Raw genomic sequence first — 18,623 nt, 5'->3', positions numbered from 1 at the left:
ACTGGTTCAGATCCTGGGTGGGGACATGGCACCGCTCGTCAAGCCATGCTGAGGTGGCATCCCACGTAGCACAACCACAAGGACCTACAACTAGAATATTCAACTATGTACTAGGGGGCCTTTGGGGAGAATAAGAAGAAAAAAAAGATTGGAACAGATGGTAGCTCAGGGGCCAATCTTAAAAAAAAAATGTGCCCCGAACACCAAAAAATTGTGAACTATGAGATATTTCTGAAGCGGTTTAACAAGTATTCATTTATTCCCTGCCACTAATGTACCTATGAAATAATGGCACTGTCCCCTCCCCTCCCCTCTAATTCATGTGAATTAGAAATACTCATGTCAGCCCAGGGTTAGAGGAAATGAAATGTAATTCTACAACAGATTTGCTAATGTTTGTACGCAGCAGCTCAAAGACCCAAAACACTAGACATAACCTTTGGTGCTACTCAGTTTGTAAGAGAATTAAGTTAGCAAAATACTTGGAGCTCTAAGGGCAATTCCTTTCAGAATTGGGAAAAGAAAGGCACATTTAGGTCATGAGGCAGAAACCGCTGGAGCGATGCCCAGAAAAGCAGGAACCCTTATTCCCATCTCTCCTATCCAGCTTCTCTATCCTAAAGAAAAGCCTGGCTTCCTGTTCTATGACTGCAATGTGCTCTCTTCCGGCTTTTGGTATTTGCTGAAGACAATATGGCTGCAATTAAGTGACTTGGATATTTTTTCTTCACCTTTAAAAGATGCAGTGTAAGTAACACCCTAAATAATATATGTGAATCAAAGGTTAACTTTTTAAAAAAATTTTCTTTGAGGAACATTAGCCCTGAACTAACATCCACTGCCAATCCTCCACTATTTGCTGAGGAAGACTTGACCTGAGCTAAGATCCGTGCCCGTCTTCCTCTACTTTACATGTGGGACGCCACCACACCGTGGCTTGCCAAGTGGTGCCTTGTCTGCACCCGGGATCCAAACCGGCAAACCCTGGGCAGCTGAAGTGGCACATGTGCACTTAACTGCTGCGCCACCTGGCCGGCCTCAAAGGTTAACTTCTAAAACATGTTTTTTAGAACAAATTTTTTCTCTCAGGAAATAAAACAGAAAGTCTTCACTCATATTCTTGTTACAGTTAGGATAACTATATAATTTATCCTTAAAACCAGGACACTTCTGAGAACGCCAAGAAGGTGCTACTAATAATTATGCCCAGACAATAACAAATCAGCATTGTTCCAGGCAGAGCGGGATGTACGACCACTTAGGGTGCAACCTTGGCGTTCAATAAATACTAATATATTATCACATTGGATAACTTTAAAAGCCCTCAAACTTCACAAGCTGATAAAAAGGAACATTAATAGAGACACTATAATGTGTATTTTTTTAAGTATGCTAATACACCAAACAGATCCCTTTGTCTAGAGGGAAGGAAGAATGTTCCATTTTTTCCCTCATGGTACTTCGAGCAATATTATGTTTTACAGATGAGGTAAATGAGCATGGGAAACTAGCTAACTGCACACAATCATACTGCAGAGCTGGGCTCAAAGCTAAAAACTCTGCCCCTTAAACCCCTGGCAAATGTGTTACTCACTGAACCATGAAGGGCTGCCTTCCAGAACCTGACCAGATTTCTACTATGGATTCACCAGAGGTGTACGCTTACTAACACCTTTCAGATAAGAAATCTTGTGAGGTTTGTAAAGAGGCTTTTCCTAATTCACATTAATCCTCTTCACCCCATTTCTATAAAAACCCTCAGTACAAGTCCTGATCATTAGTCACTGTTGTTTGGTCTTTTTTGTAAAGATTTCTCGGGCATTCAAGAAGGGATCCAGGTATTCACTAAGTTTAGTACTTGGGGTTTTGTGTGTTGCAGTAACTAAGCAAAGTCACGATGTTTTAATTAGCATGTCCTGTGTAGGCCAAGTTTAAAAAAGCACTGTCGAGCCATGCTTGGCAGAACCTCCTTGGGCCTCTCCCACCTCCGTACAGTTCCTCCACTAACAGAGACCGCGTCTGTCTCAGCCACTCTGACAGCCCCGTGTGAGCCTTCCCACTGCAGGGCAGCTGGACACCCAGAGTATTTCCAAATAGTCAGCAGGACTGTAACTAACGGCTTGAGCATCCAGAACCTTTTGTAACAATTCTCACACTCATATCTTAAACCTACTCTTAACTGCTACACCTTTGAACATTATTTGCCCTTGTTTATGAAAATATAACTAAGTCCTCAGCGGTTTAAGGATATGCCTTTCAAACATAGACACTAGCTTTTTACAGTAAATATCCAATGAAACTCATTCAATGACGTGTGACAAAGGTCTGCTACATAACATTCAATAAATGTTAGATCTGTGTACAGTTTTGAAAGCAGAACTCCAGCACGGAGCAACCATGACAGGCACATGTCACATGCAGAACTCAGAAAGCAGCGTTCTGTAGTATAGTGGTTTAAGGCAGAAACTTTGCTACCAGTCACACCCAGGACTCTCAGTTCCCCAACACAGGAGCTTTGAGATCTAACCTCAGCTTTAGTTTCCTATCTATAAAATGGGGGTAAAACTGTCCCGTCTCAGAGGCTGGACTGAGAGAGTGCACGTAAAGTCTTTAGTGGGGTCAACTACTTCTGTCTCCATCTAGACTGTAGCCATCTCAAAGGCAATGCTGCTAACCAATGAAAGAGCTAAAGTATATGAAGTGCGCCTAAGAGCTACCGTGTTAGCTCCCAGGAAATGAAGCTGGATAGAAGCCGGACAATACTATGAAGCTCGATTTAACTTGGCCTCTTCATCTAAAAAGTTAATAGTTGAGCATTATCTTAGCAGAGTTTTCGCAGTTTTGGAACCTACTCAGTGGCATCTTAAGAGGACAAGCAAGAACAAATCAGCATATCTTGTGGAAGAGAAAAGGCAGGGGCCTGGACGGCTGACTAAGGAACTCCATGAAAAGGGTGCCAGACACCTGAGCAAAACCACTCAGCGGACAGACCCTCCGCCTAGACGGTGGAAGAGCTGGCGCCATTCTCGATATAGTAGGACCTTAGGAATTTACTTAACCTCTTTTAAAGGTTTCCTTATCTGTAAAAGAGATTATCTTTTTAATCTACCTACCTGTAAGGGATACTAGTCTAAGTGACCTTTTAAAAAATGAGGCCTAACATAAAACATGACCACAGCAAAAACTGAAAATGTTAACTTTCCTCTTTTCTTACGTAACACTAACACTTTAAGCATGGCTTAGAATTCTAGATGGCCTGGGATTCTATTGTACTTGTGAATCTGTGATTATGATTTTAGCAAATCTCAACTAGGAGACATGGTCATCTACAATAGTTTTTAAAATTTAAAAGCAGCAAATCTTTTTGTCCCCCCAAACAACTTATCTGTAAGTGCTCTGAAGCAAACTGTGTCCCTCTCAAATTCATGTTGAAGCTCTCTTCTGCAATGTGATGGTATTTGGGGCCTTTGAGAAGTCAATTAGATAAGCTCCTGAAAGTGGGGCGTCACGATGGGATTAGAGCCTTGCAAGAGATGAGAGAGCTTGCTTCTTATCCACTGTGTGAGGACACAGCAACAGGTGGCCATCTGCAAGTCAGGGAGAGCCCTCACTGTGAATTCAGTTGGCCAGCACCCTGATCTTGGACTTCCTGCCTCCACAACTGTGAGAAATACATTCCTCTTGTTTCAGCCACCCAGAGTCTGATACATAGTCACAGCAGCCCACGTTAATATACAGTAAGTAAAATATGTAAAGTCGAAGGGTAGGATTGCTCCATTGAAAGCAGGGAGCAGAGAGGGACTAAATTCTACCTGTTTGGTCCCCTCCTCAGCCCTGGAATCTCAGAGCTCTGCAAAATACAGTATGAAAATAAATGTTATTTATGCACCAACATACAAAGCTGCCCAAAGAAGAATAATGTCAAATGCTACACACTGAGGGATGGCCAAAGTTCTCTTCTGGTATTAGAATTCTATTGCACTGTCTTATTTAAATCAAGTGAGCTAACAGTTAGGATTCTATTTTGCTTTAGAGACCTGCTGCATAAGGACTGGCACTAAGTTTTAATATGGTGGTTATAAACAAGGAACCTGCTTGGACCAGGCACTGAGGGAAGAATGTGTTGGTTAAAGCAACGTCATTTCACGAGGGAAAAAAACCCGGCCCTGCTCCAGAATGGTCTCATATTTCACTACCTATTTCACAGCTCCCTTTTAGGTGGGTACTTTCAGGGGATGTGAAATAAGACGTCAAAGGTCATTTAAAAATTTACAGTTGCATTTTGTCCAACTACAAAAGAAATTCCTTTCAAAAGCAGAATGTACTACAAATTGTTCACTCATTCACAGCCCCCTCTAACTGGGGTTGAAGAAAGGCTAGCGAAGCCCCCGTGGAAGGAAATGGCAAACTACACTGAGGGCAGAGCAGGCCCGGCAAGAGCAGAACTGCCTTTCACAAAGGAAGGAGGGGTGGAGGCTGCAGGGCAGAGCAGGAAAGCCCTAACTTAGTACAAACAGGTGACGTGCTTACAAAGAGCCCAGCCCTGAGGGGAGCAGAGGAAAGCCCCACGATGCGCACCACCTTGCTAAAGGAGGTCTGTGTTTCCAGAAAGGCTTGTTCCCAGGCAACCTATTTAAGGGCCTTAGTGAGCTCAGGCACACAGAGGGGTAGCTCAGGCCCTTTTTTTCTTTCTTTGACAACAAATTTGCAGTTAGTTAGGCTCTGGATTTGCTCAAGGAAGCCCAGAATTGGGCCTAAAGAAAAAAATACATGGAAAAACTGTGAAAACATGAAAATACATTTTTAAAAAACGTTTTCAGGTATAATACACAAAAGCAAACAAGTTTAGCTTAAAAAATATCAAGTATCACATTCAAAGACTATTTCTAATTATAATTACTTCTTAAAGCAATATGTCTTTGTTTACAAATACAGCAGCAGGTGATAGAAAACCTAACAACTCGAACAGATTGCTTACAGTTCATAATACAAACAGATGTATATGTCTCAAATCACATTTTAGGCAGTTTAACTTAAAATGCAGACAATTACATACATTAAATTTGTCATTATTAAGCAAATGAAAAAGTCACAATATCAAGGAAAAAATACAAAAACCTTTATAGAGCACGTATAAGAAGCTTACTTAATGGCCACAAATCAGTATCTGCTAATGAGTGACAGGCAGTGAAAGTGCCTTCTCCAGGGGAAAGGGAAGAGGAACCACGTTCCATTACTCCACACGCTTGAAGAGTTGCAACAAAACTTCAACCTTGAAAAACAGTAATTTCTTACTTACAAGAAAAGATATACCATACTTTGCTCTTTAAAATGCCCAAAGGCTGGTCTATAATTTCCACCAGTGCGGCAAGACTAAAATATGTTTATCTTGGTACACCAATCATGGGTGTACTGAGGAATTCCGTCATGCCAGCTCTGGACGGTGACCCTCTCAAGGACAGGCATTCTCTTTCATCTCTGTTATCTCTGGCACCTGGCAAAGCACCTGGATCACGGACATTTAAGTGTCTGTTGAATGAATGCAGTTCTCAGACATTTTCTATAGCCAGAAGCTTGCATGGTATTTAATATTGATTATTCTATTGGCAAGTTTTATTTTACTTGGCAGCATTCTGAAAATAAAATAGTGTCTGTCTTCAATACTAAATATTGCTTTATTAAGATTATAGTCTTCCCCAAAAGCCAGCCACCACTTTCTATGCACAGTACAGCAGTGTGATCCAACTGAATTTAACCTTATGCTTTTGAAAAATTTAACACTTGAAGGTCTGTGCTTAGGTTTATAACCTTGGCATTTTATAAAACTGGCACTAGATCACTCAGGGCGAGGAAGGAAGACACTGGCACTCATCATTTAGAAGAGCACACAACTGACTGACACGCAAACCAGGCACAGCATTTTCACTGCAGCTTTGAGTAGAGCTATGTTCATCTACCCAAATTTCAAAAGCTGCACATTTGAGTACACTAGGTAGCACTAATTATTTGTGAGGTAAAATATCAAGGGCAAGACTTCTTTCCTAGAAAATATTCCAATATTCCATTGCAGTGGTGTGACCACTCAAGGCCCAAAATGCCTCCCTTTTCTTCTCTGACTTTTTATTATTCTCTACTGAAAACAAACAGTAAAACTGACAAAGAAGGAAGGAGGCCGTTGGGTAATTAAAACATGTATTGTCTATTCCTGGATAACCAATTATTACTTTACACAAAACAGGGCTGTGGAGTCAGAGCTGTAAACAGTCATCTTCAAAAGCATGAGGTGTCAGGCCAAGCCCAGCACAGACATGCCAAGGCATGCGAAGCACTCCTTTAAGGAGCCTTGATTCTTGGGAACCGAGCATGCGAATGAGGACTTAAGGCCTATATTTTAATTTTTCCCTGTCATTTTTAGGTTCAACATTTCAAAATCCAAGATTCTAACTCCAGAAATAGTATTCCTCAACACATCTCAACCATCTCCATCAAATTTACCTTAATATTCTTGCTTTGCCAAGTCCCAATGCCAGAGTATTCCTAAAAATCAAAGATATTAACAAGCAATCTCTTCCATAAACCGATCTCAGACTACGAAGACGGTTTTGAAAGCAACATTATTCCCTTGTAAAGAGAAAGAACCTTCCTAGATGCTTTCCCCCACTGAAACAACTCTGACATCCTTAACGCCACCCTGAACCTAAAAGTGTGCCCTAGTGCCCACGAGAACTGAGGGCCCCTGTCCCAATTTAAAAAATGATAGTCTAAAGAACTTAAAATAACATAGAAGCAAATTCTATTCCCTTTTATTTCCATTCTTAAGTAAAAAAAAAAACAAAAACAAAAAACCCAAATACCAGTTGGAAAGTCCTTGAAAAGCAAAGATTAAAAAGGCAGTACCACTGAGGCACACTGGGCAGTATGGGTCACTAGCAAAGTTAATATACCTATTGGGAGTATAATTCCAAATCCTGCGTTCATGGTCCTTCAAATCCTTTAGCAAAAGATTTTCTCTGATAATAAATGGACTTCACAATTACAGATTCCCAAACTTGCTACTTCCTTTTCTTTTAGTCAAACATCATCCTCTCTAGTGTTAAATTAAATATTGCATCTAAAGCCAGAGGTGTCAACTTATCCCAATGTAGGACAACCATTAGGAGAGATCTTCGCTGCCATCTCACTTTCCCTATCATCTTATGCCTTCAGAGCTAAGGGACATGGTGATGCTGACTGACCATTTAAGCTATGACACCTTCAAAGGCTACCTGCCTTGTAACTTGGAGGCTACTTGGCAGCTACAATGTTGTAGGTAGCTGCCACTTGTCCTTGCAAGGTAGTGAAAGAAAAAAAGACCACTTGCGCCACTATGTAAGAGCTGTCTAACAACATTTCCCAGTCCGAAAATATCTAAACAAATTAATTTCAATTCTCAGCTTGAATCCATCATCTACTTAAAAGGGAGGCTTAAACACTGAATGTTCCTCTCAAAGGTGACCATCCTGCTTTCTTAAAAGGAGGTAGCTATCAAACCATTAAATGGTTGCATTTGACGTTCATGACATTTTAATTATAACAGAAATAAACTACTAAACATTTTATTTCTAAGCAAAAACAACAGCTCTACCATAAATCTCTCCTATACCGGTCAAGAAATTCACAAAACATTTTAGTAACCCAACAGATACATTCAGTTTCAAAATGTTATTTGACAACTAACATGGTTAGTCCTATTCCAAATCTAAGAACCTGATTTAAACATAAGGTGTCAAAAAGCTACGTGGGTTCTTCTGGTGGTTACAAGCAAAACTTATTAAGTAACAGTCACGCTGCTTTAAACTCGATGGCAGAGATCTACAATTCATCATTATTTTCACTGTCAGAGCTGGAGGATAATTTTTAAGGATGGCACTCAATTCTACCTATTTCCTGTCAACAAACGCATAACTGAAATGTCAGCCATAAGCACTTTACAAACAGATGGAGGAAACTATGCCAGAGACAATGACATAGTCTTGCCAGACTCTGAAAGACAAATACATCTTCTGACCGCACTTCTAAAGAGAACAGTCACATCTGTGCGACTACGGTTCTCTACATACAGCGGCTCTACGAGTTTATGACAGAACCCGAGAGGGCGCCAGTTTTCCACAGCAGGGAGGAATTAAGGGACATGCTCCTTCTCAAGAACTGAGGGAGAGGGGGCTACTGGGAAGAAGAGTGTTTTGTGGGAATGCAACTTGTCACTATGAAGCAGTTCCCAGGGTTTCCTCCAGTTTGAGGTTCCAGACTAAGGAGAGAATTACTTCCTTCCTTGAGTTCTTCCTAAAGCAATACGGACATCTCATAATCTATTCTAAAGCAATACAAAGAGATCACCAATTCTCTAAGAACATAATTTACATACACATTGGCCTGCATAAAAAAAAAGCTTCCATAAAAGGCAGAATTTAGAGCTGTATAACCCAGGTGGCGAAAAATAAATCAGGTGGAACTCAAAATGAAGGAAAAGTCTTTACTAAAAGCTCGAGGATAAAAATGAACACTGCCTGCTAACTAACTCAACATCTGACAATAAATACCAACAGTTTTAAAATGTATATCCAAAAAACAACCTCAAGAGGACCAGGTTTATCCATCCTATGGACTAGCTCAGGATGTTGAGAGGCCACCATTTGTTTAAGTTATGACAATGTGATTGTTTTCAAAGTGTTTATTAAGGGGAAAAAGTGACTATAGAAAAATACTTGAAATAATTTGCCAATGAGCTTGCAGATTCTAACAATAATCCACGTAGTTTCATAATTTAAACAAACTGAAAATTTGTTTTAAACCAATTGTATCAAAGAGTTATTCAATATACTTAATCACTTTAACTCTCCATAAAAACTGAATAAAAATCACATTTGAATGATTTACAGTTTTATCTGATTGTATCCATCTGATGTCCTACACATCCAAGTACAAGAGGCAGGTATCTTCTCTGAGAGGTGCAAGAGCTGTTCATTCATGAATGCCCTCTAGAACAGTGAAACCAGCAATGTTTCTATATGCATGCGTGTGCATATACATGTACTTCAAAAAGCAAAGCGTCATCTCTTCGTCCACTGTTAACTTAATGGTAAGACTGCAATAGAAAAAAGAAAAAGTAAACTTCTAGATTTTGTAAATGGAGTTTATTAACTCCTTTCTGTGGCTTAATATTGACTTACTGCTTCATAAATCCAAACAGCCAGTCCTCTCACTTATTTCAGCATACAATTTACAAAAAATAAACTTTTCAGAGAATGTATATAGCAAGAAATTACACTAATAAGAGGAAGCTGTGGGGGCACTTTATTAAGATTTTCTTCCTTTACAGTTGAGATGGATGTTTAATGAACTTAGTTGGAGATCTGATTTGTTATTGTGCTAAGAGCAAACAGGGTTTTTCCCCTCAAGGAGAACCCTGACTCTGCATCTGGATACTCACTTGGCGTACTTCACGGGGGAAGTGGGGAGCTTTTCAATTTGATCACATGCCCAAGACGGGCTCCTTAACTAAGATGGCAACTCCAGCTTGGAGGACAGTAAAGCATAAAGTATTCCACAATGCACAGTCAGAGTCTAACAAAACCTTGGCTGAGAAACACTCAGTTGTGCATGAAAGATGGGCAACGTTACATATTCACTGCCCTGTAGTCTCTAGAAGTCTACCTCTATATCAAGCCAGACAGGCAGAGATTGCTTTTATTGAATTGTGCTTTGGTGTGATGCTAAAACACATTATTGAGAAATACTTTTTAAAAAAAAAAGTCCAATGAAATCTATCTCTGAGTTTACCTCAAAGACGCTATTGAGGACATTGCTTATTACATTACAAGGTCTTCGGGGATTGGGGGGAAATTTTTCTGTTTTTAGTACTGCGAATACTTGTGTTTTCATCCTTTTAAATGCTTTACCTGAAGTTTGAAATTTACTCTTTATATACATATACACCTTGTTTTAAAAGTTTTCTAATCATCCATCCAAATCTGGAGACACAGAATCTTTCAGAAGTGTTTATGAGACTATTAGTGCGTGTTAAGTAACAAATTAAACACTCACATGGGGGCCACCAGGCATTGGTGGAGCACCAGAAGGTCCTGAAGGCACTTGAAAAGGATTATTGGGAGTGGGATAGAGTCCTGGTGTGGGATATGACCCTGCTGGGGCAGGATATGGTGCTGGTGGTCCCCAGGCTCCTGGCGGAACAGTGCCCCATGGAACAGGTGGTGCTGCCCCTGGTGCTTGGGGAGGAGGAGTGGGATATGGCCCTGGAGATGGATACGGCATATTGGGGGTGGGATATTGCCCTCCTATTCCTGGTGCCCAAGGTCCAGAAGACATGGATCCCCATGGACCTAAATGACCAGCTGCAGCTGGATCTGTGGGTGCACCATATGGTCTTGGAAGCTCTGGAAAGGGCATATTTGGTGTAGGATATGGCCCTGTGGGGCCAGGGCCTGGTACAGTTGGGGCTGGATAAGGACCACCAGGTGGGGGGCAGGATGGTCCAGAAGGAGGAAATGGTGCTGGGGGTCCTGGAGGTGGTCCAGTGGGAGGCACAGAGGGATACATTCCTGTGGGCGCTGGTCCAAAAGGCACAGTGGAGGGCGCTGCGCTTGGCGGGAGTCCAGACGGCACGGAGGGAGGAGCACTCGGGCTATTCCAAGGGCTGGAGCTTGGCCAGCCTTGAGGATGTTGGCCGGGTTTGGAATTGCTCACAGCAGAGTTTTTGGCAGGGGAATGTTCAGGTAGCGCATCTGCCAGCTGGAATACAAAACAGGCACGTCTTACCAATTCTATTCAGGGACGAGTCATGCCAAATGTGATTATAAACCCAGAAACCATAGTAAGCCATAGGGTCAGGGATTATAAACCTCTATAACATCTTCAAAAGCCAAGTTGTTCAGTTTAAAAACAATTCATTTAATACAAAATTTGAGGGGTTACTTCAAATATCAACTTTACAATGCAAATTCCTCAGAGAAGCTCGTGCTTTCTAAATACAGCTAATCAACGTATTGTGGATTTGAATACTGGCTCTTTACCTCAAACAAGTTACACACACTCTCTGAGCTTTAGTTTCCTCATTTTCAAAAACCAGTTTAGGGTTAACTTGAGGCTTAAATGAGATAATTCACATAATGCACTTAACACAGTGCCTGGTATATAATATTCAGTAAACACTGGCTATCATTAATAATATCAGGTTAAAAGAGAACAAGAGAAGTCATGCTTGTAAAATTTTTTACTTAAGAATTCATAAAGAAATAAACACTAGAGAAGCATTTTCAATCATGTTTCATCTAAGTAAGTTAAGGCAAATCACCTATCAAAGTCACATGCCCCCAAATCCTAGAACCACAGGAAGCTTTTAAATTAAGACTTATGGCCCACAGTTAGCACTATGCTGTTCTCTTAAGAGCCAAAAAACTTATAAAGCATAAATGTATCAACTTACCGAAAATTCATCAGACATTTTCCTAAAAAAATAAGAAAAAAGGAGTATTACAAAACTATTGTTTACCGTTTCTTATACATTAAGGAACTTCCTATGCATACATTATTTTTACTTAAATGGAATCAATCATCTATGCAGTGTTTTTCTTTATGTAGGAAAAATTTCCCTAATAGCTCCTACAGCTCTATCAACTTCATTCCTTTTCCCCAGCTGCGCCTGATACAAAAGTGGTCCATAATTTAGTTTACACTCTCATTTTGGTGGCAGGTTAGCTGTGTTTGCATTTTGGGTTGTTTGAAACAATGATACAGTGAACACGTCCGAACACATATCTTTGCTCACTTGTGAATCTATCACCAAGAAAATACTAGAAATAAAATTTACAGTGAACAGGTAAGGTTACCTAAAATCCATCTCAAAAGTCCATGCCGATTTAAAAGCCCCTCGCCTGTTCACACCGTCTGCTTTTCTTTTCCTCTAGTTCCTCTTCTATCACTGCATATTATCAAATTGACAAATTGTTTTCAATTACAATAGATTAAACACTGGCGTCTTTTTTTTTTTTTTTGGAGGAAGATTAGCCCTGAGCTAACATCCATGTCCATCTTCCTCTACTTTATATGTGGGACGCCTCCCACAGCATGGCTTCACCAGCGGTGCCATGTCCACACCCGGGATTCGAGCCAGTGAACCCCAGGCCGCCGAAACAGAACGTGCGAACTTAACCGCTGTGCCACCGGGCTGGCCCTGGCATCTTACTTCTTTACTTGTTATAACTTTAGACTTTAAGTAGAAAGTAGATCATCTTTTTAATTTAATACCCCATTGATACTTCTTTTTCTGTGAATTTGCTCATGTCCTTGGACCACTCTTATCAATTTTTTAAACTGAAGTATAATTAACACTCAATAAAATGCACAGATCTTAAGTATTAGGTCAACAAGCTCTGTCTATGCCCCTGTAACTACCCAAGATACAGAATATTTCCCTCGCTCCAGAAGGTTTACTCATGCTCCTTTCTAATTCATTCCCCCTCCCACCCAGCAATCACTTTCTTAGCTTTTTGCTTATTCTTTGACTTGATACAACTAGAATAAGACAGTATGTACTCTTTTTGACTTTGATCATTTTACTACTTAGTAGTACATTTTTAAAAATGCTTTTGAAGCTAGTAAGCAAACTAGCTCTCTTCCGTTATGAGACAAAATTTTATCCTGAGTTCCCTTTATTTGTACATCTTTTAAATGGTATTTTTTGGGCACTACAAGTTTTTAATCTCGTGTAGTCAAATTTATCAATCTTTCTGAACAGCATGTGGCTTCTGTTTTACAAAGGCCTTTCCTACCGCAAGATTTCAAAAATATTCACCTATGCTTTCTTACAGTATTCCCATGGTTTAACTTTCTATTACCAGCTCCAGTTTACAGCTGGAGAAAAGGAAGCTCAGCAAGTTAACTTGTTTAAGGTCATAGAGCTAGTGACAATTAGAAAAGGGGTTCACACTCAGGCAGTCTGACTCCAGAGCGGAGGCTCCTAACCCCCAAGCTGGAGAGCCTCCATCATTCCCCACAGGTATTGTGGACTCTATTCTTTTCTACTTATCTGTGCCATAAAATTCCATCTTAATTATGGTGGCTTTCTATTTTTAATAAATTTTAACATCAGTCGTCCTATTACTGTTCTTTTTTCAGATTTTCCTGAATAGTCTCATGTATAACTTTTCCAGATCATTTCATAAAAAATTTTTTTAAAAAATCTGCTGGTCTTCTGGTTGGAAATGCATTAACTTTGCAGATAAATTTAGGAGATATTTGATATATCTAAAATACCAAACTGGGGCCGGCCTGGTGGCGCAGCAGTTAAGTTTGCACGTTCTGCTTCTCGCCGGCCGGGGCCCGCAGGTTTGGATCCCGGGTCTGGACATGGCACTGCCTAGCAAAAGCCATGCTGTGGTAGGTGTCCCACATATAACGTACAGGAAGATGGGCATGCGTATTAGCTCGGGGCCAGGCTTCCTCAGCAAAAAGAGGAGGATTGGCAGTAGTTAGCTCAGGGCTGATCTTCCTCAAAAAAAAAAAAAAAAAAAAAAAAAAAAAAATCAAATCTTCTCATTCAAGAACAAGGTATGTCTTCCTGGGTCCTGTAACTGTCATTTAGTATCACTCAGTAACTTTTAAAAATCAGGTCTCCTACACATTTCTCCTGAGACAGATTTCTAACTGAAAGCTTAGCTTTCTCACTGATAGACTTTCTTGTGGTTGTACACTGGCTCTCTTCTGTCACTGTATTTCCTACTTGGTTGTTCACACGTGGGAAAAGCTTTTCAAATTTTAGTGCACTGCTTTTGTAGGCAGCATCATTCCAGAATTATTTTATTCCTAAAAGTTTCTCAATTGCTTCTCTGGGATTTCCAGGTAAAGAACTATGGGATTTGCAAAAAATAATTTTACCTTCTCTTTCCCATAGTTACACCTCTTTTCTCTTTTGCATCAACGAGGACTTAAAAAACAATGAAATGTTAAATAGTGATAGCACAGTAGTCTCCTTCCCAGCTCTACTGGGAAGGCTCCTAATGTTTAAGATTCTCATTTTTAATTTTAAAAAATTACATTAAGGAAGTTTCTATTTATGTCTATGTTGCCAAATTTATTTATTTTGCTAGTTAAAAGAAAGTCAGAGAAGACAATGAATTTCTTCAGAACATCTTTGGCATCTAACGAAATGATCTTAGTTTTTCTCCCTTATCCATCCCCACAGTTAATTAAATGAATACATTGCTTAACAATGAGATATCCTTGCATTCTTAGAGTTTTATTTTTCAGTATGATTTGGTTATCATGCGGAATGAGGGAGAAGAAGAATATGACACCTACTAAGTCACAACTGCTATATCTTTGTTTTTTATTCAGAATACCAAAAAACACACCTGAATATATAGCAAATACAACTACCCATTCATTCCCATGATAAGGTTTGTTTTACACTAAAATGTCACATCACACGATAGAAAATTCTTAAGACTAACACCTGAAGAAACTTTATCAGTGCATGACAAGTTTAAAGTCTACATAACTCTAACATGCTTTTCAAAGAGGGTGAGCCTTTCTGAAACCAAAAATGGTTCTGTGCCAAAGTTCACATTAATTACGGAGCAGAGACTATAACAAATCAACCCATTCAATTTCATATGGTCTTGCTGTTCAGGTTTCAGAATTATTTTCTTAGTTTTTGAAAAACATATATACATAATATACAGTTAGTTAGTCACAGAATGACATTAAAATATAAATTAGTCCACAAGTTAACAATACTAAACTGATCCACCATTCTGGCTTTCCAAATCAAACTCTAGAAAACAGAGAAGGTACTAGAATACTATGATTAAAATAATGAAGCCCTGACCAAAGGGACAGAAATAGGTCACTTCCTGTTCTACAGCACCACATAGCAGAGCGACCTAATCTCGATGCCCAGAATAAACAGCGTTCATGTTCACTGAAAACATTCCAATTTACTTTTGGGGGATACTTTCATCATAAAAAGGTAAAAAATAGATTTGGACATTAGCGTTTCAATATGATAAAAGCTACAGAATATAAAAATATCTAGATTTTCTAAAAAGCTATTCTGAAACATCTGAAGTATGCTAATTATTAAGATAAGGTCAATGTAACCTTGAACTGGCCACACATACACTCACAAAGGTTTATAATCAAGAAAGGTTTTTGGGGAGCCAGCCCAGTGGCATAGCGGTTAAGTTCGTGTGTTCCACTTCAGCAGCATGGGGTTCACAAGTTCAGATCCCGGGCCTGGACATACATACCACTCATCAAGCCACGCTGTGGCAGCATCCCACATACAAAATAGAGGAAGAATGACACAGATGTTAGCTCAGGGCCAATTTTCCTCAGCAAAAATACTGCTTCTAAAACTTCCTGTAATCACTTTACTGCAGGATCTACACATCAAGTGAAAAATAATCACTGTATTTCCTGAGCAGCAAGAATAGTAATTCTAAAACAGAGTACAAAATTTCTTTTGACATATTCTAGAAAAATAAAATGACATTTTTGTAATTCCTATGGCCTTTAGAGTAAAAATGGTAATTCAATCACAGGGAGGTTTAAGAAAGATAAACTTCATACATTACTAGTGACTATTGGATGAGAAATATTTCAGACGGCCATCAAATTGTGATGGCACAGTATGGGATCACCTGGTTATGAAACCCAGACATCAATCCTTTTGGCTGAGTCTTTTGACGAAGGCAAGCTTCTTAACCAGAGCCTATTCTTTCATCTGCAAAACAGTTATAATAATTCCTGACTACTTCACAGATAATTAATTAAAAGCAACACATTTAATAATCTATAGAGTGCTATAGGCATGTAAAGTGTTTATTAAGAGAAACTAAGGGAAATCAGTTTTGCACAGTTCTGCTTAGCACATACAAAGGGAGGATGATGATAATATATTGTAATGAAAATACAAACTTTGAGTTAGAATATATGATAGTTTTCAGTATTGGCTCTTTTATCAGTCACATTATATTTGCAATTTGAGCAACTCAAGAAATTCGAGATTTGAACATTTTAAATTTCTTTAAAACATATAATTAAAAAAATCGTTTTTCAACAACCTCCTGTCAGCCAATTTTCTACATTTATTCAGATACTTATTGGAACTTATGTGCCAGGCACTGTGTTGGGTTTTGGGGAAATGAGTGGTATTGCACAGAATAAACGCTTCAGGAGTTCACAGCCTGGTAGAGAACTACCATTTAAACAGTAACTACATTACTTGGGGCAAGCAGCCCCCAACAGCTCCTCCAGGAGTCAAAGGGGGCTCAGGGGAAGAACCCTGAGACGTGGTGCCTTTGCAGCGTGGAAGAACAACGAGGAGAGCGCAGGGGATGGTTGGGCAGGTCCCAGAGAAACAGCAGTTTGCACAAAAGCGAGAGGGAGGCGGGAGAGACCGGTGGGGAGCGGCAGCAGTTCCGAGGCCCGCTGGGACAAGGACCGGGGCACACGCAGTCTCAGCAGAGCGCCCCCGGACCAAGTGTGCGCGGCTCAGAGGCTGCTCGCCCGAAGGAACATCAATTTCTCCCACTATGAAGAAAGGGCCAGTAACTTGAGAGGCTAAACGGGGCCCGTCAATCAAGCGCCTAGAATACTAGCGCTCGGAAAACATCTGGTGGGCGGGACACACTCGGGGCCCGGCGTCCGCCAGCGCAGCGCGCGGGGACCACAGCGCCCGCCAGCCCGCGGCGGGGAGCGGACGGGGCGCCGCCACCCCCGGCACCCAGCCTCCCGGCCCCTGTCCGGCACACGGCCAAGCCCAGCACGTGCGAGCGGGGACAGCCGCCAGCACACGGCCACAGACCTTTGTGTGCAGTGCTCAACTCCGAAACCTGTGAACAGGAAAGAGACGTTCCCAGGGTTGGCAGAACTTACTCGGGGCAAACCCGACCTGAGGCGGCGTGTGGCGCCGCGCACGCCAGCCGGGACGAGGGGCGTCCCCTCTCCCAAACCCAAAGGGTCCCGCATTCCCGCACACCCCGGCCTCAAGGCTTTCGGTGAGGGTGGGTCTCGGCCCTCCCCGGCGAGGACAGGGACGTGCCCGCGTACCTAAGCCCAGTCCGCGACACAGCGCCTTGCAGAGGAGGCGTGGGGCCGCCCGAAGCCAGCGTCTCTTCCTGCGCGCCCCACGGCCGAACCGAGCCGCGCGGGGGCTCGGAAGGCCCCGCCGCCCCCCGGCGGCGCGCGGTCAGGGCAGGCCGTGCCACCTCCAGCGCGCGGGCGGACTGCTTTAGGAGCCACGCTGTAAAGACGCCAAGGTCCGAGAGCACGGCCTGGCGCCGCAGGCCCGGCTCCGCCCAGGGCGCCCGCGCGCGCCGGCCGCTCCTCCAGGGAGAAAGCCCCGAGCGGCGGGACGGGCCGGAGGCCTCGGACAGGCGTCGAAGGCCCCCCAAGGATCTGCTCAGGCCTCCGTCTGCCCTTCCGCCAGACACTAAGGAACGGGCGAAGGACCGGGGCCGCGGCGCGCCAGGCCAGCGCCCTCGCGGGCCGGGCCGACAAAGGGGTCCGGGCTCGGCCGGAGCGCGCCGGCCTGCGGGGCGGGAGAGAAGGGGAGGGGGCCGCTCCCGCCGCGCCGCGCCCCAGCCAGGCCTGCCGTCCAGCGCAGACAGCCGCCAGGCGCGACGTCGCCGCCTCCGCCGCCACCTCCCTGGGGGCCGCGGGGGCCCGCGCGCGGGGGCAGGACGACGCCGGGGCGAAGCGCTCGGCCCGGCCCCGAAAAGGCGGCTCGAGGACCTCCGTTACCGCGCCCGCGTCCCACTCGGGCGCGCTCCCTCGCCCCCCGCTCGACCCCTGCCAGCGCCGAGGAGCCTTACCGGGCGAGATCCGAACCCGCAGCAAGGCCTTGAGGCGGCGATGGAACCGAGCGCAGCCCGAGCGGCGGCAGCGGCGGCGGCAGCACCAGCAGCGCGCGGCCCCTCCTGGCGCCGGAACAGGAAGCGCCGAGCGCCGCCCGCGCCCGCGCGCGCCCCAGCAGGCCCCCGGCGGCACTGCGGCTGCTCGGCGCGCTCGGCGCTGGGGGCGTGTGCGCCCGCGGGGGGCGGAGCTCGCGCGCTCGCCGGAGTGGTGGGCGGGGGCGCTCTAGGCGGCCTGGGGGAACGGCTCGCGGGCTGGTTCTGGATTCCCTACGTTGAGCGGTTTTCACAGCCAGGCCTCGAAGCTGGCTGGCTGTGAATGCGGCCCAACTCGGGGACACGGACCCTCGGGCCGCAGCTGGGGAGAACTAAACAATACGGGAAAGGGAAGACGTTGCAAATGGCTTGACAAACTGATATTAACTAAAGGAACAGCGGTCTTTGCAGACTTGTCCTGATCCGGGCCTCTTCTCCCCATGTTTCACTTTTGAACAAACCTTTAAGTGCTTACTTTGTCAGGCCCAAAAGATGATTGTCATACGGCCGAGCCGTCAAGGAACCTGCTAGCTAGTAATGAACATGTCATAATTATGTCTATGGTGTGCAAGATAATATGCATATACCTACATATATTTTATATGTAAAAATTTATTAAAAGTATGCAATATTCTTACATTTTGCTTCTGTATGTAAGTCGTTAGTGGATCAGTG

At 43.1% G+C, this 18,623-nt stretch overlaps 1 protein-coding gene across 4 annotated transcripts in view; it reads right to left on the bottom strand.

Annotated features, from left to right (window-relative positions):
* Positions 1-4,782: 4,782 nt before the first annotated feature.
* Positions 4,783-18,623, bottom strand: part of MAPK1IP1L (mitogen-activated protein kinase 1 interacting protein 1 like) — a 34,861-nt gene continuing 21,020 nt past the window's right edge. The window contains exons 1-5 of one of the 4 annotated variants that reach the window (XM_044773626.2): positions 17,874-18,001; positions 15,699-15,781; positions 11,483-11,504; positions 10,084-10,788; positions 4,783-9,124 (exon numbers count right to left, since the gene is read on the bottom strand). In XM_044773626.2, coding sequence (XP_044629561.1) covers positions 9,113-9,124; positions 10,084-10,788; positions 11,483-11,500 — 735 coding nt within the window. In that variant the 5' untranslated portion in view covers positions 11,501-11,504; positions 15,699-15,781; positions 17,874-18,001 and the 3' untranslated portion in view covers positions 4,783-9,112. Of the gene's footprint in view, positions 9,125-10,083; positions 10,789-11,482; positions 11,505-15,698; positions 15,782-17,109; positions 17,232-17,873; positions 18,044-18,623 lie in introns of those variants that run through there. The other 3 variants (XM_044773625.2, XM_044773622.2, XM_044773623.2) reach the window with 3 other exon arrangements.

Source organism: Equus asinus, chromosome 7, assembly GCF_041296235.1.
Source record: "Equus asinus isolate D_3611 breed Donkey chromosome 7, EquAss-T2T_v2, whole genome shotgun sequence".
NCBI lineage: Eukaryota > Metazoa > Chordata > Mammalia > Perissodactyla > Equidae > Equus > Equus asinus.
This window is presented reverse-complemented; position numbering and strand designations above follow the sequence as displayed.